The sequence below is a fragment of the Chelonoidis abingdonii genome, chromosome 1, assembly GCF_003597395.2.
Source record: "Chelonoidis abingdonii isolate Lonesome George chromosome 1, CheloAbing_2.0, whole genome shotgun sequence".
Taxonomy (NCBI): domain Eukaryota; kingdom Metazoa; phylum Chordata; order Testudines; family Testudinidae; genus Chelonoidis; species Chelonoidis abingdonii.
Genome location: NC_133769.1, coordinates 131,131,723 through 131,157,171, shown reverse-complemented (window position 1 = coordinate 131,157,171; position 25,449 = coordinate 131,131,723). Strand labels below are relative to the sequence as shown.

The 25,449-nt window shown below is 42.7% G+C and overlaps 1 protein-coding gene across 2 annotated transcripts in view; it reads left to right on the top strand.

Annotated features, from left to right (window-relative positions):
- EFCAB6 (EF-hand calcium binding domain 6) overlaps positions 1-25,449 on the top strand; it is a 173,909-nt gene that overhangs the window by 131,402 nt on the left and 17,058 nt on the right. For both annotated transcript variants that reach the window (XM_075070341.1, XM_032762501.2), the window contains 3 exons: positions 1,272-1,457; positions 13,895-14,107; positions 23,305-23,532. In XM_075070341.1, the coding sequence (XP_074926442.1) occupies positions 1,272-1,457; positions 13,895-14,107; positions 23,305-23,532 (627 nt within the window). The remainder of the gene's footprint in view (positions 1-1,271; positions 1,458-13,894; positions 14,108-23,304; positions 23,533-25,449) is intronic.

Below are 25,449 nucleotides of genomic sequence, written 5' to 3'. Positions count from 1 at the left end.
GCTGCAATCCACAGGGCCCTGGGCTGGAACCTGGAGTAGAGGGCGGGCCTGGGTTCCCTCCAAACCTCCCAACTCCTGATCAGACACAGGAGGAGCTGACCCAGACTGTGAGGAAGATCACCGAGGTGAGCAAATCTGCCAATAAGCACAAGTCCCACCAAGGTAGAGGAGGAACTTTGTCACAACATTCAACTGCATATTTCTATTGTAAAATAAACAAGGGGGCAAAGATAAAGTTGGGTAAGTGGTTATTAGTTGGGTGGAGTCACAGTGGGCATATCCTGCCCCACACAGTGGTGCCCCTACACTCCAGTATCCTCTCTCACTGCACCAGTTGCACTCTCTTCAATGTCTGCTCCTGAAGCAGGATTCAGTCTAATACATTTCCTGTGGAAAGAGTCTTTGGGAACTCATAGGGTTGCCACCTCTGAAGTACAAAAAACTGGAACATCCGAGAAGATCCTGGGCCTATAAAACTGGACAGATGACAGTGTTTACTGAGCACCTTTCCATATTTCCCAGGACAGTTACCTTCAAAAAAAGATTGAACCTAGGAAAACCTGGACAGATGGCAACCCTAATATCTGGAAGAGCAAGAATGTGGGAACCAAGATGAGAGGTTATTTGCTCACAGGTTGACCTCTGCATCTCCAAGAGATACTGAGAATGGAGATCTTTCCCACAGAGTGCTTTGTGTGTTTGTGGGGGGGAATGGAAAAAACCAACATTAGCTTAGCCAGTCAAAAGTTTCCATCTGCTGGGAGAAAGGAAACAAACTACTATGCACAGCCAGCTCAGATTTTCTCTGTGGGGGCACTCTACAGGGGGTGGATTTCTCAAACATTTTTGTTTGTATCCATTCTTGTTTGGCTGATAGGAATTCATGTTAACCTGCACCTAGGCTGTATATTTGGGTATTCAAGCAATCAAATATCTATCTGTTCTCACTGATTGCTTATTTTTTGGAAGATTCTATTGATTGGAGAAAAAAATATATATTTAATATACAAAAATATAGGATAAATTTGATTGATTTTTAAACTTGTTGGATTTCAAGATTATAAACTTTTCATTTCCAGTGAGGCTTCAGTAAAATGGTTATAATCTTCTTTCATTTCTTCACATCTAAAATACCTGCAGATAAGAGGAATACATATCACATATGCCTTTATCTATACAATGTAGCCATCCAGTAATGGCCATGCTAAAGAGAAATCTCTTCTGAAATATTCAGTAGTTTTTTAAAGTAACATTCCTTTTTGTCTTTTCAGGCATTTTCTCTGTTTGATAAAGAAGGCACTGGGGCAGTTAAAGCATTGGAATTCCGCCAGATACTTGACCATTTCTGCTTTAAGCTATCGGACAAGCAATTCAGGCACCTACTCAAGAAGCTAAGGATTTATGAAAATTATACAGTAGACTGGAAACTTTTCCTGAAAAATATTGATCTCTTAGAGGTAAGTCTAGCTACTAAGCTGTAAGCTGTTTCTTTTAAAAATGAACTCAAATGCCTTAAAATGAATGAATTCAATAAGCTTGCTAATTCTAAATAAATAGTCAGGTGCAGCTTCTCCCATCGAATATCTCTTGCAGTCAATAGGATGTTGTGAATTTCTATTGAGTAAGCAATAAGTATGGACAAATGAATAGGGTCTCTTATATAAGAAAGAACATTCATTAGAATTAGCAAATTATGGCAAGTATCAGAGGGGTAGCCGTGTTAGTCTGGATCTGTAAAAGCAGCAGAGAATCCTGTGGCACCTTATAGACTAACAGACGTTTTGGAGCATGAGCTTTCGTGGGTGAATACCCACTTCGTAACCATGAATGAAATTATCCAGGGGCAATAATATGCTAGCAAGCAACTAGAGATAAGAGTTAGTTCATCAGGGGGATGAGGCCCTGTCTAGCATTGAGGTGTTGAAAACCAAGGGAGGAAACTGGTTGGTAATTGGCAAGCATTCACAGTCTTGTTTAGTCCTGAGCTGATGATGTCAAATTTGCAGATGAACTGAAGCTCAGTATTTCTCTTCGAAGTCTGGTCCTGAAGTTTTTTGCTGCAGGATGCCACCTTAGTCTGCATAGTGTGCCAGGGATTGAAGTGCTGTCTACAGGTTTTGTATATTCATTCCTAAATCTGATTTGTGTCCATTTATTTTTCCGTAGGACTGCCAGTTTGGCCGACGTACATAGCAGAGGGGATTGCTGGCATATGAGTATATTACATTGGGACGTGCAGTGAATAAACGGTGATGGTGGCCGAGCTGGTATAGTCCTGTGATGGTGCGCTGGTGTAGATATGTGGCAGAGTTGGCATCGAGTTGTTGCATGATGGTTCCTGAGCTAAGTTACTATTGACGGTGTCATTGCTGTGAAATACATTCAGGTTGGCAGGTGTCTGTGGCAAGGAATTGTGTGCCACCCAAGACTGTGAAATGTGGGATCATTGTCCAGATGGGTTATAATCCTAGATGCGTGAGGGGTTTATAGCTGGTGTGTATGATGGCCTGGAGTCTGTTGTCTTTCTTGTTTGTCTGCAGTAGAGGCTTCTGGTACAGTCTTGCTCTGTTGATCTGTTTACTATTCCTCGTGCAGGTATTGTAGTTTGAGATGCTTGGTGGAGATTGTAGGTTTGGTCTCTGTCTGAGGGTTAGAGCAGATGCGTTGTACCTCAGTGCTTGCTGTAGACAATGGATCGTGTGATGTGGCCCGGGATGGAAGCTGGAGGCATGAAGGTAGCATAGCGGTCGGTAGTTTTTCGATATAGGTGTGTTAATTGTACCATCATATTGCACTGGTGTCTAGAAGTGGACTCCGTAGATGATCAGCTGATTTGATGGGCGTAATGTGAAATCGTGGTGAATTTTTCTAGAGTCCTCTCCATGGGTCCAATGATGAAGATGTCATCAATGTAGCGTAGGTAGAAGGGGATGGGACGAAGGAGAAGCGTTGTTCCAGTCAGCCATAAAAATGTTGGCATATTGTGGGCCATGCGGGCCCATAGCAGTGTTACTGATCTGAGATATATATTGTCATCAAATTGAAATATTTTGTGTGAGTAAAAAGGCACAGAGCTCAGCAGCCATTGTGCTGCATCATCAGGGATACTGTTCTACAAGCTTGTTATTCCATCTGTGGTGGATGTTTGGTAGAGAGCCTCTACATCCATGGTGGCTAGAATGGTGTTTCTGGGAGGTGACAATGCATTGTAGTTTCTCAGGAAATCAGTGTGTCACGGAGATAGCTGGGAGTGCTGGTGGCATAGGGTCTGATAGAGACAATATCAGACAGTCCTTCAGTGAGAGTGCTAAGCCGAGATGAGGGTCCAGGATTTCGGGTTTGTGATCTTGGGTTAGTAGATAGAATAACCCTGGTCGGGGCTCTAAGGTATTTGATTGTTCTGGTTAGTGTAGTATGTGCCTGAGTAATGGTGGCAGTTTCTTAGTGTATTCCTCAGTGGGATGTGAGGAATGGCCTTAAATCTGGTATGGAGAGTTGTCGGCGCCTCCTTTTGGTAGTGCAGACTGTATCATGATGAAAAACCCTCTTTATCAGCCTCTTGTGAAAAGTCAGATGGTTTTGAGGCTGTAGGATGCATTATGCGTTCCGGACGATTAGTTGAGGTCAAAGTGATGTTTTTTTCGCCGATTTTGGCTGTCACGTCAGTAGAAGCTTCAACGTTATAGGTCAATCATTTGCCCTCAAGGAGGGTCCATGTGGAGTTTTCTTCTTGTGCTGTTGGGGAGGTACGGATTACAGTGCACTGTAGGGTCGGAATTCTGAGATCGTAGACGGCGAAAGTAGGCTTCCAGATCGCCACAGAACTGTATCATGTTGGTGGGGGTGGCAGGGCAGAAAGAGAGTTCCCGAGATAGGACAGACTTTTCTTCTGGGCTGAGTGTGTAGTTGGATAGATTGACGATATTGCTGGGTGGGTTAGGGGTACCACGGTTGTGACCCCATGAGGCAGGTAGGAGTTTAGACAGTTTACAGTCCTTTTTCCTTTGTAGAGAGGTGACGTGAGTACTGTAGATCTCCTGTCTTATTTTAGTGAAGTCTGTTCTTATGGAAGTTTGGTTATTAATGAAAGTCTCCAGGTTGGAGAGCTCTTTTTTGATGTTTTCCTGTTTGCTGTATAGGATGCTGATCAGTTGGTTCCTCAGTTTCTTTGGCATTGATTTTGCAAGTTATGGCATTGATTCTGCAAGTTACTCCATGAGAACAGAGGGCTTTGCTAGAATAGAGTAACTAGTAAGGATGGGGAATTAGAGAGAGGTGACTGATTTGGGGTCTTGAACAGGCTTATTTAATTCATTCATTTTTCCAGTGATGAATCCAATGTTTTACTCTGAACAAATGTATTAAAATGGGAGTGAAATGCATACACCACAGAGGGCCAGATTCAGAGGTGAGTTTGAGTAAGTATAGAGGAAATGTCAATTGGTGAAATTTACAACTTCTGACACCCTCAATGAGTAAGTTACAAAAACTTAGCCTCACTCTAGACTTACTTAAGATTCACTTACATTTAATTGTGGCCCAGTGATGTTATCTGACACTTACACTCACATAGACTCCCACTGAAGTTGATGAGACTCTACACAGACATAGGATGACGACCTCAGATTAAGGCCTAGTCTACACTCGGGAGGCGGGGTCGGGGGTTCGATGTAAGATACGCAACTTCAGCTATGGGAATGGCATAACTGAAGTCAACGCATCTTATTTCAACTTAACTCCCGTCCTCACGGCCTCGGATCAATGGCCGTGGCTCTCCCCGTCAACTCCGCTTCTGCTCCTCGCCCTGGTGGAGGTCCAGAGTTGACGAGAGCGTGCGTTCGGGGATCGATATATTGCGTCTAGACGAGATGCAAAATATCAATCCCCGGTAGATCGATTTCTACCCACCAATCCAGGTGGTAGTCTGGACGTACCCTTACACTCACACCCACTTAACTGTTTGGAACCTCACCCAAATGTAGGAATTAAGAGCAGGTAAAGACAGTGTACAGAAGTTTCCATTCTATTTAATTTACACATTCGTACACCTTCTTCCAGTTGCTTTGCCTGTCCTACCATAGACTCCCTTACACAATGATAAATGACTGTAAGTAAATCTAACTGAGGGCAAGGGAGGCTAAATTATGCCCCCTTGCAGTTCACTTCTAAATTTGGCCAAGAGAATCAAAAACTATGTGTATCAGTTAATATAGTAGTCCTTAAACAAAATAGAATAACTTGCATCTTATGCCTTAAAAAAACGACTGTTTCATTTGCAAAATATATGCTTGTAGGACAATAAAATGAAAAAAAAAAATTGTCATCCAATGGAAAACCACATAAAAAGCCTTTTTACTTTATTACCATGGCAATAATAGAATGTTGTGCAAAACAAATTCATACAGAACTATATGGTAATTAAATATTATGTCATAATGTAGCAACTGAAAAGCCGGTGAGATTTCTACTTCCTGTCTGTTTATATTCCAAATCAAAAAGTCTGTTAGGCATTAAAGAATAGCAGGATTAGTTTCTTTCTTAAGAGGAAGAAAAGGACTGCAATTTTCAAATGAAGGAGAACCCGCAAACAGCTTCAAAATGTTTGTAATATGTGTATGTTAGTTATCAATAGGAATATTTAGATTTAGGGTTTATTATAAGTGCAACTGTGGCCATAGTTTAATACTATTTACTGTCTGTAAGTTTAGCATTTACATTTATAATATTGTCTGTTACTCTGTCCGTAATGGCAGGAAAAGCCTACTTAAGTACGGGTAGAGTAAAAGTAGTTTTAATTACAGTTCTTTACAAAAATAAGATTTTTAAATATTTACATTTTCATCATATTAGCAAAATGATATCCTAACTAACATAATAGACTATCTGGCTGCCAGATTTGATATATTTGTGTTCATGTATGCATAGAATTAAAACACCTTATTCACAGCTCTCTTAATCCTGACTCAATAATATATTAGTTTTGAGTGTATTTGTATGCAGCAATAATCGTCCTTTAGCAATCTTTAACATTAGATAACTATTTTTGATACTTAGGGTTGTTTCTGGTATATCTTGAGCCTCCAAGGTGCCACCCTCCTTAACTCATGTTGAAAAAGCTCAGCACCTCACAGGATTGGGCCCCTAAAAAGGCTAATTCTGCATCAGAAACTTCGTTAGTGTTGAATCGTTCAAGATGCTGAGTAACTCCTGGAAGTTGCTAAGCCAATTACTTCAGCAAGAAATTAAGTTGCTCCATATCTTGCTGGAGGTTCTTAGTATTTCACAAGATTGAACCTTAAATTGCTTCTGTTTGAACAGCATTTTTTCCCTCAGTGAATCAATATTTTTCTGGCACTTGAATGTGCTGTGTGTGGGATAGATGAGATAAAACCATCAGTAAAATTCCAAATGTCTCCAGATGGGAGAATTTTGTTTAAAAGTAATATGAACCAGATCCATAGTATCAGCTTCTAGATCCCATCAAATCTGATGTTTTCAATTTGAGTTCAAATGAAATTTCTATTCCTTTGCAATTTCATCGCGCTGTGGGCCCACACTCATAACTGGATTGGAGCACAAGTTGCAAGGGAAGGCTGATCATTAAACTATTCACCTCTTCCAAATATGCAATAATTTTGACTTTTAAAGTATGTAGCTAAATTAATGAGGTATGCAACTCATTCAATCACATTATGAAATCTTATTATGTTATACAACTTGATCACTGAAATATATGCAAAAGTAAGTAGTAAAGTATTCAGCTTGATCATTAGAGTATGGAAAATTTACTGAACTAGTAAAATATGGGCCTGGGATGACTTTTGTCTCAAATGGCACCTCATAAATAAAACCCTCAATCACAAACGCAAACATTTACAAGCCCAAAAGCTATACAGGTTTAAAGTATATTTTATGCTTAGCAAACTGCTGAATAAGAGGAGGTGAGAACATCTTGGGGAAATTATTTCAAAATTTTATTCTTCGTTGGGTCTTTGGTTGGTTTTGATGTATGATAATGAGATTTATATTCTGATTAATTCTCTGTAATACAAACAACGATAGATCTGATCTGTTGTAGATGAGTGAGATCTCAGCTGAATCAGAGTTTTCTGTCGAGGTGACTGTCAAAAATAAGATTAAAGAAATGTAAAGCATTCTAAGCACTATGACTGAAGTGTGATAAACTTAAGGAGGTGAGAGAGAATTCTGATTGGCTCATTTACCTCTTACATTACTAAGCAACTACCTAAAAGTGAGTGGGTGGTACAGCAATAGCTTAGAAAAGGGCCACGTTTTATGTTGTGATAGTGCTAACCAACGAAGACCACGTCTTAGGGCCTTTAGTAAATTGTCCAGACCAGTGGACTGTTTACCACTGTGGGCACATATGCAGCTTTCTGCGTGTTCCGTGAGCCGTGTCCACCCAACATGTATATACTACCTGTACATCTACAAAAAAGAAGGTTTAGTATTTGTTATATGATAGCAATGTGATTCAAATCGATATAGTACCTTTCATTTCAACACTGGCAAATGTCTACTAAGAGCATTTTCAATTAGCAAAATAAGTCAAACATTAACTGTTAAAATTAATTAATTTACTGCCAGGGTGGCATGGTGATGTGGCTGGGCTGAGCACCCAGAGAGTCTGCCTGCAAAGGTGGGGAGCCCTGCCCATTGTGGTGTGCCATCCCCACAGCCAAAGACTGCCTCCAGGCACCCAGCCCCTCAGAAACCCAGCCCCTCCAATTTCCCCAGCCAGGAACTGTCTCCCAGCCCTTCCTCAGACTGCCCCTCAGCCAGGGAATCCCCCCCATCACCTAATCCCCCTGAGATTGTCCTCCCAGCATCCAGACCTCCCCAACACTGGGCTGGCACACATGCCTGCCCTGCAGAGACAGGGTACCTTGTCCACAGCAAAACAGCCCCCCTAGGGACTGCCCCCTCCAGGATCCAGTCCCCCACCCAGGGACTGCCCGCCAGCAACTGCCCCCAGCACACCCCCCTCACAAGAACTGCCTCCCAGCACTCGTCCCCTCCATCCATGGACTTTGCCCTAGTATCTAGTTCCCTCATCCAGGGACTGCCACCAGTCCCATCCGCCCCCTCCCCCAAATCTGTGCCCCATGCACCAGCTGCACCCATCTCCCTGCAGTCCTAGCCCTTTGCACCTCCTCCCTGCATCCCCCCCATGACCCTAGCCCCCTGTATCTTCCTCTCCTCGCCCGCTGTTCTCCTACCTCAGCTGCAGGTAGCTCAGTTGTGCAGCCCACCCTGCTCCCCTGCTGCTACAGTCCTAGTACCGGGAGCCTGCTCCAGCCAGGGTCATTGGACTGGTAGAGTGTGGGGCACTGAGCACTCCTGGCCTCCTGCCAATTCTTCTGGGCCCAATCCTGCCAGGGGAGGGCTGATGCTTGTGGGCCTGATCTGCTAGGGGAGGGCGCTGATGCTGGGCCCAATCCTGCATCACCCCATTTTTGCACCCTCATCGGGGCGGCTCTAGGCACCAGCATGCCAAGCGCGTGCCTGGGGCGACAAGTCATGGGGGGCATTCTGCCGGTCATCGCGAGGGCGGCAGGCAGGTTGCCTTTGGTGGCATGCCTGCAGAGGGTCTGCTGGTCCCGCGGCTTTGGCGGACCTCCCACAGGCATGCTGCTGAATCCACGGAACCGGGGACCTCCCGCAGGCAAGCCACTGAAGGCAGCTTGCCTGCCGTGCTTGGGGCGGCAAAATACCTAGAGCCGCCCCGACCCTCATGCCAGCTCTGTGCCTGGAGCAAGTGCCTCTTCCACCCCACCCTAGTTACAGCCTTGAGGATGTCACATGGGCCACAGATGCATACTGATTGGGCTGCCTGCAGGCTGTGGGTTGAGAACCACTGGTCTAGACAATGGAGCAGCTGAGGATATGCTCCACGACTCCTTTTGTGCTGGCCTGCCAGCCTCAGGGCTAATAGGACCAGGTTGGAGCTCCCCTGCATTAGAAGAAGGGAGTAACGCACCACTCAGGATTTAGCTCATGGGAACTGCATTTGACCAAGATCAGGCCCTGGATAAAATATACGAAGATCTGCTGAACTAGTAAAGTGATTTGCAGGGAGGAAAAGTGAAAACATATATACGAACAGCCATACTGGGTCAAACCAAAGGTCCGTCTAGCTTTCATCTCACTCAGTATTTTTACCTCCATGGAAGATTTCTAAAAGTTCACCCCTCTTACCTTAATGGCCCTTTTAAAGCTGGCCGGCAGAATGTTGGGCCTTGAGAAGTCCAGGACAGGTGGAGGTGACTGACAGGGTCCGCATAAGAGATTTCACTACCCATAAGGCAGGAAAACTTAAAGAAGAGGAGAGAGGTTATGAAAGAGCTAGAAAGAGAGATTCAGGGGCAACAAAAGCAGGTTTCACAATGGACGGAGAGGGGAGACAGAGAAATGCTGGAGAAGAGAGGGAGGATCTGAAGGGAAGAGTTGCACACCTATAAAAACTATCTCTGGACAAACCCCAAAACCTACTTTTTTTAAAGGGGGTTTATGCTAGTGTAACTTGGAAGTTACAGCAGTATAACAAAAGGTTAATGGAGTGGTGAAACAGGTATATTAATTCTATGCATACTTAAACACAAATGTATGAGATTTGAGAACCATCTAGTCTATCATGTTAGTTCAGATACTGTTTTGTGACCAAATGACGGTGACCTCTGTGCAAAGCCCTAGGCAATAGCCCTTGTTCAGAGGACCTGTGTAGTGCTTAGGAAGACAGAATTCTTCCCTGCTACCCCCAACAGGTCGAGGCTTCTGCAATTAGCTACTACACTGGCTCTGGGGCTTCCTTTCCTGACCACATTGGCACTCATAAGGTTTATCTTCATTGTGGCAGCCTCCATTCCCCCAGACCTCCTTGAAGAGCCATGGGGTCCTCCAGTGCTGAGAGGCCACCGCGGGAGAGTTAGTACAACCTCAGACTGCATTAACATTCTGGTGGCATTCCTACAAGCTGCTAAGTGACGCAAAGCTCATCTTCCACCTACCTACAACTTCCCCCCCTGCCTGCCCAACACCTCCATATTCTTATCCTGAACCTCTAGATAGCCTTTAGTGGTCAAAAAACATAGTTGCTGATCCCCCTCCTTTTATAAGTGTAGATCATTGTGACATGATCTAGGCCATAGTAAATACTTTGAAAATTGATTAAGAGCAGAATTTGACTAACATTATTTAATTCCATAGTTATCTTAGTTAGACTTGAGGTTCTCTTACCTCAGGTGAGAGAGGTGTTCAGTGACACTTCCATCAGAGGATGAGGAACAAGGTAAGGGCTGATTAGCCCAAACCTATTAATATGTTCTTCTTATGTAAAAATATTTTAGGCACTCAGCTGATTGTGTGTAAATCTCATTAATTTAAAAAAGGATTGTACACATTTACTGTAATGGAGGGCAGAATTGGGCCCATAGTAAATTATTTCCCCTGTTTTAAAGTCTCCTGTATAATGGTTGTGTTTCTTTTTGATCTGATCTTCCATAGTAATAATACTGCATCTAAACATTGCTAAGCTGGAATGTGTGGGTGGCTGTCAGTGCAACTGTGTTCAAAACAAGTGTATGAGACACACAGAACTTTCATTTTCAGTGTATCATTTTCGAATCTGACACACTCTTAACCGTTAGTACATATTACTATATCTAAACTCCTATTCAGATCAGTAGCATTCTACAAGCTAAAAATCTACACTGTGGGGTAGATATAGTGGAAGACTGATGCATAGTAATAAAACCCACCAAACATTGTGTATTTGGAGTAGTCAGTTTTTAGAGTAAATCACTGCTGTGTTTTGTTGTTTGTTTATTTATTTATTTATTTATGAACAACAGAATACAGAAGTCCATTTTGCTGCCAAAGACTTACATTTTCAAAAAGTTAAAATTAATTAAAACTGCGCAGCTAAAACTGTATTCAACACTTTCAAATGTTACCTCTAAAAAGCAGCAGCAAACTTCACTTTTTAGATGAAGCCAAGTCTTCTTTATAAATTCAGTTTCAGCAACTACAAAATATGGAGTTATATTTAAAATAATTGAATTATTTTTAAAGAGGAAATACTTTTGTTTTCAGGCTTACATGCCAAGCTTCAATCCAGTGCAGTTTCTAAACGCTTGAAAGCAGGATTTTCATTACACAAATGGCAACTGTCTTTACTATAGCTATTCTAGCAAGTACTGCTAATATAAAAAAAAGCTATTATAAACACTTCCATTTTTAATTCAAGGAGATTTCTTAAAAATATGTTAAATATTAGTATTTTATTTTATACATTTATAAATTTAAAAGTACAAGTTTTTCTACTCTAAGCTATACTAAATACCAAAAAAAGAAACAGATGGCTTTTGGTCTTGTACTCTAGTTTCCTTGTCACTTCTCACATGATCATTATAACTGAATGGAAAAGAAAATATGTTTTTTCCATAACTACAAGAAACGTGTCACCTAATCAGGAAAGACACCACTATCTTCAGATGCAAATAACACTTTTCAGTATTAACCACACTTTACATAAAACGTACCCGCAGGATAAGAATTACAGCTGTATTATTATGAGAAGAAATATGAGAAGTGGAATTATGCATGCAGACACTGAATCGAGTCCATGCTGCTGTTAAGGAATGAAGACTGTCAGGCATTGTACAATAGATCTTTCTAGGTTTCTAACATTCTGAAAGCTGCAAAGCACTGCACTTCTGTTTTTAATTATTGTAATAAGACCAAGGACATTATTAGTAAAAATCGAACTGCTTGGGAGTGTTTGAGAGAATGACACATTTTGGAGGGCTAGCTTTCCTTATTTATTTCAAGAACTTTAATGTAATTTTGTTTTACATAAGACTCAATCCATCTTAATGTTAAGGAAAATTAGAATAACAGGAACAAAAAAGAGGGCTACTAAATCTGTTTGCAAAGCTCACACTGACAACTGGAAAATCTGAAAAAATTACAGTGTAATGCACAGCTATGACAATCTATAGTATACATCTCATTGTTCCACCTTGAACACATCTAAATGCTTTATACAGTGGAGTTGTGGTCTAATGCTTAAACTAGACTGGGAGCCAGGAGTCCTGGATACTTATCCTAGCTCTGCCGCTAACTTGTGTGATTTCGGTAAGTCTCTTAACCTTTCTGTAGTTGAGTTTACCCAATTGTGTAAAAGAGGATAACAGAGAGCAGCTGTGCAGCATAGTTCATATCAGTAATATGTTTTTGGATTATTAATGATAAGTGCTAGATAGGAACAATCACTATTTTTTTTATAGTGATTTGCCGCTATTAATTGCAGTTTGCTTCATGGACCTCCTCTAGGATTTCAGAGCCCAAGCCTGGACCCAGTAGCTCTGGAGACTGCATGGATTCTGCAGCAACAGAAACTCCTAAGGGCAGGGCCGGCGCTTCCATTTAGGTGACCTAGGCAGTCGCCTAGGGCACCAGGATTTGGGAGGGCGGCAATTTGGCGGTGGGGGGGGGGTCCTTCCGCACTCTGGGTCGGCGGTGGCAATTCTGTGGCGGGTCCTTCACTCGCTCTGGGACCCGCCGCCAAAGTGCCCTGAAGACCGGGAGCGTGGAAGGACTCCCCCCCGCCGCAGAATTGCCACCAATGACTGGGAGCGCAGAAGGACCCCCGCCTAGGGCGCCGCTCCTGCCTAAGAGGGAATCACCCCTCTAGGGAACCCATGAAGCTCTTACGTGGGCTGCCAAATTCTTTCCTAGATACTGGAGCAGCAGGGCCCACATGATTGTCTCATATGGCAGTCAGATGCTGGAAAGGTGCTGAGCATGGACGGTGCTTCTCCGACATCCAGAAAGACGTGGGCTCTTCACTGGCTTTCCTAAAGGAATCTGGGGGGATTTTAAAGGATCTGTATCGGCCAAAGACACTGTCTTTTCACCCTAACCACTGAGCCAATGAACTTCGCACACTGAGCTAACTTTTACTAGCATCAAGCATACCATTGTACAGTTTACGTAGTTTGAGGGTCTTATGTGCCCTAGAGATACATGACAACTGGGGTCAAGATTGGTCTGTCAGTTACTACAACAAAATGCATCATTCTATTAATTTGTGGGAAGAGTACATTTCAATAAGATGTGTGAGAGCAGCTGAGTTAGCTGTCTAGGCTTGTAATTGGATGGAAATGCTTGTGTACTAGTGCTCAAATGACCAGCAAAGCATTCTCCAGCTCATCTGATAGCAAATTTTGATTTTAGGACTATGTTTAAAAGATTCCATGGTTACATCAAAAAGTTTTAAGCTTGTATTTTATCACTCAGTTACAGTGGAGGCCAGATCCTCAGCTCATATCAAGCAGTATAACTCCATTAACTGAGGATCTGACCCATGGTTTGCCCACAAAAGCAAACAGTAATAAATAAAGTGATATATTCAAGATGGAAACTCTATCTAGGGTTATTTTGCAATATACCATTTTTCTTTTGACCAGTTTTTTACAGCAGACATGGTTTCAAGTTTATAGGTTACTTTTTCAAGATAAAGTATTATCAAGAATGCTTAGAATTCATAATAGTATGTTGTAGTTTGTACCCAGTGGCACCTATATCAGAGGTTGAGCGATATGCTACCTTAAGCTCAGACATTTTTTAGACCTCTGTAAAAATCAGCTTTTAATTTCTTTACTTTTATTGGCTTAAGTTTCAACCTTTATGTTATGTCAGTTTAGATTTTTGTTCTTTTTAACATGACTCTTTTTCTCTTTCATGGTATATGCGAGCATTACTTGAAATACATTGAACTATAAGGCTGCCTTCTCCGTAGACTTTCCCCACTATGACTGGCTGAATTTATTCTGTGAATCCATCACTGATTTTGTGTGTATGTTCTGTCTAGACTGAGAAAGGGCAGAAAGTCACTCAGCCTAAATCTTCTCAGGAGTTGTCAAAGAAAGAGATCCTTACGCGTATACAGGAAGTAGTGACTGCTCGCTTTAACACCATTGCACAAGAATTTAAAGATATTGATTGTGAGAAAGTTAATACAGTATCAAAAGAGGACTTCCGGGGTATTTGCAGCCATCACTTTCTGCTTCTGACAGACGAACAAGTAAGAAAAGTAGTGATTATTTAAGTGTACAACTAACTAAATTGGCATAGAGTGTAGGGATTTGTGTATACATGCTAATGTATATATGCAAGTAACCTGATATTTCTGGTGCAAAACAAAAAGGATTGGAGAACATTATTTCATAAATATTTATTACTGCAATTATGAGGGATTGCTTTTTCAATAATATCTGAGTATGTATGTGAAGTACGATAATTGCAAGCTCCCTACCTACACTAGGATACCAGCAGAATAAATTTAAATTTCAGTTGCACAAATCTTTAGGCATACCCTTAGGCCTACAGTCCTGATGAGGATTCTGTCTGTCTTTCTTGCATAACTATTTATTTATGGTGCCTCAGCAGGATCTCCACTGGTTAAATTCTGTTCTCAGATATACAGTGCAGCTTTCATTGAAGTCAGCAGGAATAGCATGTATGTAGCTGAAAGCAGAACTTGGTCCCATGGGTCCAATTTTGCCCTAAGATATATGGTCACAACTCCTATTGACTTAAGTGAAAGTTACACACATTTATATGAGGGGAAAATTGGGCTCCAATTCTACCTTTTTTCTTTTGCATCTTCTGACCATTTCTAAAGCTTTCTATATGCCAGACCCTGCAAGCCAGGTTGGAAGTCAAAACAGCTTGGTCTAAGGGTCAGATTCTCAGCTAGTATAAGGAGGCATAGCTCCAGTTAAGTCAATGGAGCTATTTCAGTTTACACCAGCTGAGGATCTGGCTGTAAGTGTTTTAGTCAAAGGACTTTATTAGGTCTAGACTATACACTGGTGCACAAGATGGGGAGAGAATGCAAGAAATCCTCCATTCTTGTGCCCTGTGCAGTGTCTGGATACAGTAGTAGTCTTTACATCTCCCTGAGCCAAAGACGTCTGAAGTCCAGTTGTACTGCTGTGCTCACATCAGCCATCATACGGGTTAGTTGAGTTGACTTGGTCATGCGGAGACAGAGACTTCATCCTTTCCAAGGGTGGCATAACAGCTTGCTTTCCAAGGGACATTGAATACATTGTATCTAATGGAGCTACAAGGATTCCAGGAGTTTCTGCTCAAGTGACAAGTTTCTGCCCTGCTCCCTACAAAATCTGCACACAGTTTGGCTGAAGAGCTTATCCCATCTTGATTCCATTAAATTCCTCTACTTCCATATCAACAGAGAAATCTGTAAAGTCCTTTTATTATTTGTGATTTTTGTTTGCCATCAGGTGTTTTTCTCTTGGACAGATACCCTCTTTGCCACTGTATTTTTCAATGTTTGCTTGACTGCTTCAGTGAATATTTTTTCAGGTGCAAGATGTGCTTTTGATACCCCCTGATTCAGAACTATATTCCACAGGACCAGCTGCTGCACTGACTTACTGTTGCCAAAGTAACTACAGTTCACCACTTCATAGACAGCTGACTTTCTTGCAATTTTTCAGTTCTCTGACTCTTCATATTCACATATGTTGAATAACCATATTTCTTGTTCTTGAGAGTGACTCAAGAGTAGTCAGATTACTTCTGTAGGCACTGGCTAGGAGATCAGCTGCTAGAGGGAACTATGTCAGCAAATTCATCCCTGCTATCTGGCAGTGGTACAGAAGGACTCCTTCATTTTCTTTATTGGAGTCTCCATAAGTATCTTCTGTCATTTACTTGTGTTAATAACTTTACAGTCTGACTAAACTTCCAGAGGAAACTTCACCAGCGTCAGTCAGCAAGCTGGTGGCTTTGGCTTCCATGCTCCCCTTCACAGGGAGAAAACTAACAATCGGGACAAGGCAAATAAAAGTTGAGTCTTCTAATACCAAGACTTATTGGCACAGTTCAGCAGCTCCGTGCTAACCTCTTTTGGATGGACGCTGCTGCAGATTCTTCTTTGGATTGTACTGATGTTCCCCATGAAATAAGTGATTCGTAAACAGAAAACCGTGTAGTCACTGGCCATGTTCCTGATCATACAGGTCCCCGAGGTAGCGTGTTTTCAGTGAGATCTGGTCAAGGGTCTTGATCTGGGTTCCTTGCAGATGGGAGTATGCTGCTATGTCTGATCTTCAGTCTCCTCTGCTGAGGTGCATTGGCTGGGGTGTAGTGTGAGGTTTTGCTCTAAGTTCCTTCTGCTTGGGGTGCCCTTGGTTCATTGGTTCTCTGAAGTTGAAACTGGTGCTTTTTATCCTGCTGTCATGCAGGATAAAGGTACTGCAGGTACTTGCAGTTTTCTGTTGCTGCTTCTTTCAGACTGATTGTTTTCTTGTAGAGTACTAGTGATCTGTCTGTACCCATCTGTTGTCTCTTGTCATATACTTTAGATTGTAAACTCTTTGGGACAGGGACTGTCTTTTTGTTCTGTTTGTCCAGTGCCTAGCACAATGGGATCCTGAGCAATGACTGGGCCTCCTAGGCATTGTGATAATAAATAACAAATAATAAATAACAACAGAGGCAGGCATAAGAGTTTGTTGCTGGCTGGTTGCTAAGCAACTAATCTTCTTTCTCAGCAGCTGTTTGGGCTCTCATCCTCCTGGGGTAAAGGAAGTGACAGTGGTTTGGAGCTTCTCTCTAGGAAATATCTTCCACTGCTCAGCTACATTTCTAAAGCTCCCACTGGATCAGCTGCAGCCTCAGTGGAGCTTTTTATGCCCTGACTGCAGCTCGAATTTTGCAAGAATGACTCTGATTAGCCTGCAGTGCTGAAACAATGGAATCCAGCCCCTCACCCTCCTTCCAGATTCTATATCTGCTAAACCAAATATAGATAGTGCTGCAGCTTCCTTGGCTGGAGTTATCGTTATTCTGTCAGAATGGGATTTCTGCCCCAAAGGCAGAGTGGATAGAAAAACAGAAGGCAGCCTGAGCAGAGATTTCAGTAGCTCAGCAACTGTCCAACCTTTCTGCTTCACAAGAGCAGCCATGTCATGATGCGACAACCTGAAAAATGTGGATCCTCTAAACTATAAAGAATTCCTCACTGTTTTCTACAAAATGTCCCGAGTGACTTTTTTCCATAGCAGATACATCCCATGGATTTCCAAGTCCCTGCATTTCACGGCTAGACTCCAGACTGTGGCCGAGACTGTGGCCCTATGGCATAAATTTGATCTATTTGGTACTACTGAAGTCTAGCAGGATGACATGGATGATTGGAATGTTAAAATGATGGTTATAACCTATTTAGGAAGGATTGAGTGGGCAAAATGGGAGGAGGAGTGGCTCTTTATGTCAACAATGGCATTATCTGTTTCCATGTCACTGGTAACTCAGAAGAAATTGTCTTAAATGCTTATGGATTAATGTCCTAGAGATAAAGCACAAGATGGGAATGAGTTGGTGTCTGCTACAAACCACCAGGTGACACTAGGAAACAGGATAACTGACTTCTCACACACTTATCTATAATGTATAGGGGAAAAGACTGTATGATCTTGGGGGACTTCAGGTAGAGTAACATATGCTGGAGGTCGCAGGCCTCCAATACTAAAACATCCTTGGAGTTTCTAAATGTTATAGATGACAATTTCCTAACTCAAAAAGGGGGGATTTTATATTAGATCTTGCCTTGACAGATAAGGAGGAACTGATCACAGAACTAAAAATTAATGGTAGGTTAGGTATGAGTGATCACGACTTGATCATACTTATAATGTGCAAACAGAATAAAGTCCAGACCAGAACTATATCTGCTTGGTGCTTTAAAGGGGCCGATTTCACAAAGCTGAAAACAATTGTGAGCCAAATCAGTTGGGAGGAAGAATTTAAACAGAAAAATGTGAATGATAAGAGGGAATTTTTACGGACACTTTACTAGATGCTCCAAAAGCCACAATCCAACAGTGGAGGAAATAATATATTATAAATGGAAGAAAGGGGAAGTTGATAGTAACGAACATAAGTCAGAAGCTAGAAATTATAGACAATTGCAAAGGAAAGCAAAGGGACACAAGAAGATATCAATGGCCAACAGAGTTGATGACACTAAGATGGTTTTTAAGTATACTAGGAACAAAAAGAATCCCAACAATGGTATTGGTCCTTTACTAGATGGAAATGGTAGAATTATCAATAATAATGCAGAAAAGGCAGAAGTGTTGAATAAATATTTCTCTTCTGTATGTGAGAAAAAAAACAGATGATGTAGTCATATCATATGAGAACACTGTCCATTCCATCTCAGGAGGATGTTAAACCATCATTGGAACAATGGGGAAGACTGGAAGAAACCTAATATTGTGCCAATATTTAAAAAGTATAAATGGGATGACCTGGGTAATTATAGGTAAGGCTACAATTTAATCACAGAGGTTGTGGAAGTCATGGAATCCGTGACTTCTAACGACCACTGTGACTTCAGCCTGTGATGGTCAGGAGCCTGGGGGTTCCCTCGCTGCACACGGAGGCAGGAAGCTCCAGAGTACCACAGATGGTGGGGGTACCCTACAGCTCCTGGCTACTGCTGGTGGCAGAGGAACCCCTGTGCTGCTGGCTGCGCGGGTGTCAGGGGAACCCCCAAGCTCCTGGGCAGTGGGGGAACCCCTGAGCTCCCTGCTGCCACAGGTGGTGGGGGAACCCCCGAGCTCCCAGCCACTGCAGGCCCCTAGAGCTGCAGAAGGTACCCAGCAGCTCCTGGCAACCGCAGCTGGCGGGGGGACCCTTTGGAGCTGCAGGCAGCAGAGGTACCCTGCAGTCCCCAGCTGCTGCAAGCGGTGGGGACTCCCACAGCTCCTAGCTGCTGTGTAGCTGCCCTGCAGATCCCCATTTTGTCACAAATATTTTTAATAAAAGTCATGGACAGATGACAGCTTCTGTGAATTTTTCTCTATTGCCGTGACCTGTCCATGACTTTTCCTAAAAACATCAGTGACAAAATCTTAGCCTTAATTATAGGCCTGTTGGTCTGACATCGATCCCAGGCCGGATAATGGAACAGCTGATACAAGACTGAATTAATAAGGAATTAAAGGAGGGTAATATAATGAATGCCAATCAACATGGGTTTATGGGAAATAAATTGTGTGAAACAGCTTGTAATATCAAATTTGGATGACAAAAGTAATAGTATTGATGTAATACTTAGGCTTCGATGAGGCATTTGACTGTGCCCTGGACAACATTTTGATTTAAAAAACTAGAATGATATAAAATTAATATGACTGATGAAATGAGCCTGGAACATCAACCCCAGAGGAAGGTCCTGACAGAAAATCCAAAATACTTCTTCATTCCAAGTAAAACACTCAACATGACAGCTAAAGACTGGGCCTAAAACCAGACCCTAGGTTGGGAGGGAGAATGGGCAGCGCCCAGAATCAAGGTATGAAGTATTTCACTTTCCCTTTTTAGGAGCAAAAAGCCTCCCCTCTCCACCTGAAGAGTCCTCCAGGTTGGATTCCATAGTCTTTAGAGTAAAAGAGCAGTCAAGGGGAGTAGTAGCTGTTTTACAGCTAATAAAGCTCAATAGGCAAATGACAAAATAAAAATATCGGGATGGAAACTCTGCCATCCATAATAGCAACTAGTAGCGTAGGCCTGATTCTCATTTACACAAAGGCCCCTTTATACTGCGAGATATTATGTAAGAAAGAAACAAGCTCTGTCTCTTCAGGTGATATTTTGCTATTGACAGACCCTGCAAAGGCATGCGTACATACATCTATATGATGTTGCCATGGCAGATCTTTCCAATCTCTATACAGCAATCTCTGCTCCTAATACAAGACCCTGCTGTTAAGGCTGTTATTGCTCAGTCTTTACTCAAGTGTTACTAATGGTCATAGCCAGGATAGGGACACAAAGGACGTCACCTTTATCTCTTTCTGGATGATGCCCAACTTTTAATTACTCTTGGAAAGGCTCAGTTGGAATCCGTGTAACACTATAGATCAGAGGTGGGCAGACTATGGCCCATGGGCCACATCTGACCCACAGGACCCTCCTGTTAAGCCCCTGAGCTCCCAGCTGGGGAGACTCGGCCCCAGCCCCTCCCCCACTGTCCCCTCTGCCCCCCGGCCTCAGCTCACTGTGCTGCCAGCACTCTGGCACGCCACTCCTGCTGGGCGGTGCGGCTGGCTCCGGCATGGTAGGGGGTCAGGAAGGGGGGGTACTGGGGTGCAGTCAGGGGACTGGGAGGGGTTGAATGGGGCAGAGGTTCTGGGGGGAGCAGTCAGGGAATGGTGAACGGGGGCTGGATAGGCATGGCAGTCCCAAGGAACCTGTTGGGATGGGGGTATGGATAGGGGTTGGGGCAGTCAGGGGACAGGNTGTTAAATGTTTTGTTAAAATAAGGTTGGTATTTTGGAACAAAGCTCAAACATTTTGTTTATAAATATCCTCTTCAGATATTAGTTGTTGGAATTCATAATCCCTGGTTAATCTTTTTAAATATTTTATGCCCACAGATTGCTGAGCCAAACGATGAAGGATGGTCAGGGGACAAGGAGCAGGGGGGGTTGGATGGGTCGGGGATTTTGAGGGGGGCAGTCAAGGGGAGGAAAGTGGGAGGGGGCGGAGAGAGGGTGGGGGCCAGGCTGTTTGGGGAGGCACAGCTTTCCCTACCCAGCCCTCCATATAGTTTTGCAACCCCCATGTGGCCCTTGGGCCAAAAAGTTTGCCCACCCCTGCTAAAGATAGAGTATTTCATATTAAAAATAAGTTTCCCATTGTGTGGTCATTCTTTGTGAGGCAATGGAAGAATCAAGACTCTGTTGTCATGGACCTTTCTGTAAAAGTAGAGGGGTTAGCCTTGGTACTCTTGCCAAATTCCAGGCAGGTATTTGTAGTGTACCTACCTAAACTCTCTCCCTCCTCTTCTACAGTTTCCATTGTATGAACATTCTGCTTGTTCTCTTCTTGAACTCAAATGTTGCTATATGCCATCCCAAAAGTGGCTGTAAAATTTAATGTTTGTAAAGCACTTTGAGATCCTCAAATGAAATGTGAAGTATTTTTTAATATAATTCATGACATGGTAGCAGCCAGGCCAATGGGGAAAAGTTGAAAGGACGTTCAAAATAGATGTTTGCCCTTTGAAGTTTGACTACAAGTGTGCCATATCCACCAAAGTCCTAGAGGTGACTACCTTCCTTGAGGGTCTAAGTGTCTGCTGAAAAAAAGATTAAGTCAAGAGCAGTTTAAGGTTCACAATTTGATTATTTTAGAAAAAATATCAGAAATGAAGGCTTTAAAAGGAGTGCTCCTGCCTACTGACTCATTTGACTGTGAAGTGTGATACTCTTACTTACATTGATTAGTAGTTTATACCATGAGTAGTCCCATTTAAGTCAATGGAACTACTTGTGGAATAAAGAACTATTCAGTGTGGATAAGTGTATTGCAGTCTGGCCCTTAGAATTCTGTAAGTTGCTCTTAGGCCAGATTCTTTATTATTATTTGATTGTGGTAGTACCTAGGAGCTTTAGTCATGGATCAGACCCCATTGTGCTCACAACTTGGGGTCTGATCAGAGAACAAAAAGAGCTCTGCTGCAAAGAGCTTGCAATCTGAGTATAAGACAAGAGACAACAGATGAATACAGATAGACCAGAGAATACAAGGAAACAGTGAGATGGTATTGGTCAGCATGCAAGGCAGTGGTATCAGAATACCAGCAGCCCATTATTTTTTTAGTCAGCATCACAGAAATGGAAAGCTTTAAGGATAGTTTTGCAGCTGTTTATGGGAAACTCCACTCAATATATAGGGCAGCATGGGAGAAACCACAAGTTGCCAGTTTGAAAATTTAACAAATGGACCATGGATGTTGACATAATGGGTCTGTCAAAGGCAGGTGTGATGTCTCAATAGTGAATGAGAGATGATGGGTGGGGTGAAGGGTCTTCAGGGTGAAGACAAATAGCATTTGTTTGGTATGACAGAAAAGACAGAACCAGTGGGAAGATGTAAAGTGACAGGCGAGGAACATGACTTTTGCAGTAGCATTCTGAATTAATATGAGCAGGGCAAGATTTCACTGGTCAGTGCCAGAGAGAAGGATGTTGCAGTAATCAAGAGGTGAGATAGACAAGAGTGTGCGTGGATGGATAGGAAAGGCTATATCTTAGAGATGATATGCAGAGAGAATTTGCCAGATGTAGATACAGCCTGGATGTGAAGATCTAGAGAGAGGTCCAAGTCAAAGATGACACCCAAGTTTTGGACCTTGGTGATTGACAGGATAGTGGTGTTATACACGGTGATCAGGAAAGGAGATGGGGGAATCTATGAAGTGAAAGATCAAAAGTTCTGTTTTAGCCATGGTGAGCTCGAGCTGATGGCTAGACATTCATGAGGACTTGTGAGAAAGACAGGCTGAAATTCTAGTTTTGACAGAAAGAGACAAGTCTGGAATATAGAGGTAGTTCAACTAACTTACTGTACTAGTAATCCCATTGGAATCATTGGGACCATTCATGCAGTGAGGTGCTATTCAGCATGAATAATAAGGGTTAGGGGTGCTGGAATAATTTATGTAGTGTTGGTGCTGAGAGCCACTGAACCAAATTGTAAACCCTGTATATGATGAAAACCACTTCAAGCCAGAGTGTGCAACATCACCCCTAGTTCCAGCACCTATGATAAGGGTACCTGAATCTGGCCCCATCTCTTCTGAAGTAGTACTGTGTATTATACTGATGCAGTTCATGACACTATATTTTAACTATATAAGGCTGTAAAAGGCTGTAAGTTTTCCTATGGCATTCATTTAAGTTTTGCAATGAGACATTTTTGCCCTCAGAGTGAAATAAAATTGTTGATGCAAATACAATAACCGAAAAATCTGAACAGCCTGTTGAGATGTTAGTAGAATTTAGGTGCACCTGATAGAATGAGAAACTTGCTTCATGGTACTTAGACAGGATGCAGGTGCATCGTGCATTTGATTTACATTTTCTGTTAAAGCATTCTTATATACTGTAGCTCAGTCACTGTGTCTAATCAGAAGGTTTAATGGTCTTAAACAGCTCACTAAGGGCCTAGTTCAATTTAAAAATGTCCTACAGAAATCCCTCTTTCATTGTTTTCCCAGACTTACACAGACTTCTGCAGAGAAGCTGTAAATTTTTTTATTAAATTAGACCCTAGGATTCCTGTCATTCCAAGTCACTTTCTCATTTTCCTTTCAACAATTTCTTTAACAGTCTTAGTACATAATATACTTTTCCAGCTAGCATTTACAAAAATGGGCTTTTGCTTCTCCATTAGTTTGAAAACCTCTGGAATACAGTGCCTGTTGATGCCAATGGAAAACTGAAGTACTGTGATTTTTTGAAGAAGTTCAACTCCGAAGTAGTGACAATGCCATCAGATACTCCAGCCACAAACAACGTTACATCTTCCTCCAAGCCCGCTACTTCTGCTGAGCCTGGGTCACGGTTACCTTCTCAAGCTTCACGTCCCAAGACAGCATATTCTCCATTAGGTCAAGTAAAAGTAAGTGTTTGATCACTTAAGGACTTTACTAGGTTTTCACGTTTATTAAGTTTATTAATATGAAAATATTCCCATTGACTTCACTGGGCATCAGATCAGATCCAAATGTCTGTTAATAAGAAGCTTTGGCACTTAGCAGAGAATTTGGGATGATAAAAAAATGGACTTGATCCACAGTAGGTATAAACTGTGTAGCTCAATTGAATCCAATGGCGTTATGCTGTTTATACCTGCTGAGGATCTTGGCCATTGCCTACTAACTCACGGATGAGTCATATTGTAAATAAATACCTGTTATTTAACATAGGACAGTCACATTTGTGGGAACAAAGTAAACAGGCCCAGCCACGAAAGCTCAACTGCTGAAAAAGCAACATAAAAAATGTAAGATTTTTACCTGTAGGTCACTAGCCCAAGCTAGTATTGACCAAAAGTTATTAACCTCTGATAGCTGTTAGGCAGTGTGACGGGGCGGACTGGCCCCGCACTGGGACTGAGAGAGTTAACCCTTCCCTGCTGGCAGAGGAAGCCATGCCCCTGAGGCTCTGCTGGGCATGCTCAAACCAGGAGTCAAGCATAAAAGCCTGCAGAACCGCTCAGTCAGGGCTGGCGGCTAGGAAAGGAGGATGCCCAGCAGAAGCTCCAGCCCAGGAGCAGTTTTAGCCCTTCCAGGAGGGAGCTGAGGAGCCAGGAAGCAGGCCCAGAGACTGGCAGCTGTGGGAACCCCAGGGAGCATCGGGTGCTGAGGAACCTGGAGACCCTGATGCCACAAGGACTGCTACGTTTGGAGGACTGGTAGGAAGTTACCCAGGGAAGAGAAGGGAGTGGTATCTTCACCACTCTGAGGGCAGCGTGTTGTGGTAGGATTCCTCGCTGACTCGTGGTGGATCACGGCATCACTGACAGAGTCCTGGGGCTTTTGGGGGACAACATAGTTCACTGACTCCTCTCTCTCACTCCATAGGAGGTAGATGAACTCAGGCCACTGGGCCATGCTATCCCCTGAGGGGAGAAGAATTTAGAGAGACTCTGGCCATTAGACCACGCTACCTTAGGAACACACTATAGAGACTCCGGCCACTAGGCCGCGCTATCCAGCCAGGCAAAAAGAGTATAGAGAGACTCTGTCCATTGAGCCCTGCTGCTTTAGGAGCGCACTATACAGCCCTGACTTCCGGGGAAGTAGTAAGACCGACAGACACAGGGAGACGGAGTTAACCTCACCCCCTGCCACCCTTGAATCAAAGGGGTTGACGAGGTACAAAACCCACCACAGACAGTCTCTAGGACATGTATTGGTGGTCTGAGTCCAGTTTTTGGTGAATGTTTACCTGGGTCACAAAATCTACCATCACAATTGGCAGCCTTCTCTTCAGACTCAGCACAGAGGCCAAAGACTGAATGGACAGAGGGACTAACCTGGCCCCATCTCCCATTTTGGTTAGAAGCACCTTGACAGGGCAATGTAGGGAAGTTTTTCCACTACAGCTTTCCAGGATTGCAGTCTCCTGGAGTATCTCTCTGGCATCTCTCCCAAGCACTAACATTCATAGAAGATTATGAAAATCTTAAAAGGAGAAAGAATGAAAGAGTTAGCCAATATTCCTCCTGACAATTTGAATCTTTTGGCTGTATATTCTTCTAGTCAGCAGCTTATAAATTCTTCAGTGCTTGGAAAAAATGATTCATATTACTGCTGATTATACTTAGATGTTTAGCTGTTGAAGAAGCAGTAGCCAACTGAATAGATTTAAAGATGCAACAAACTTTCCACAGTTGGTAAGTCTAAAAGCATTGGCCTGTTGTGAACTTGATTATTGATCTATAAGTCCCTTACATTGGAGAGGCCTGACAGTTGGTCACATGCTTCATTTTTGACTAAGGGATTGATCCAGTTCTCACTGAAGTCAACAGAAC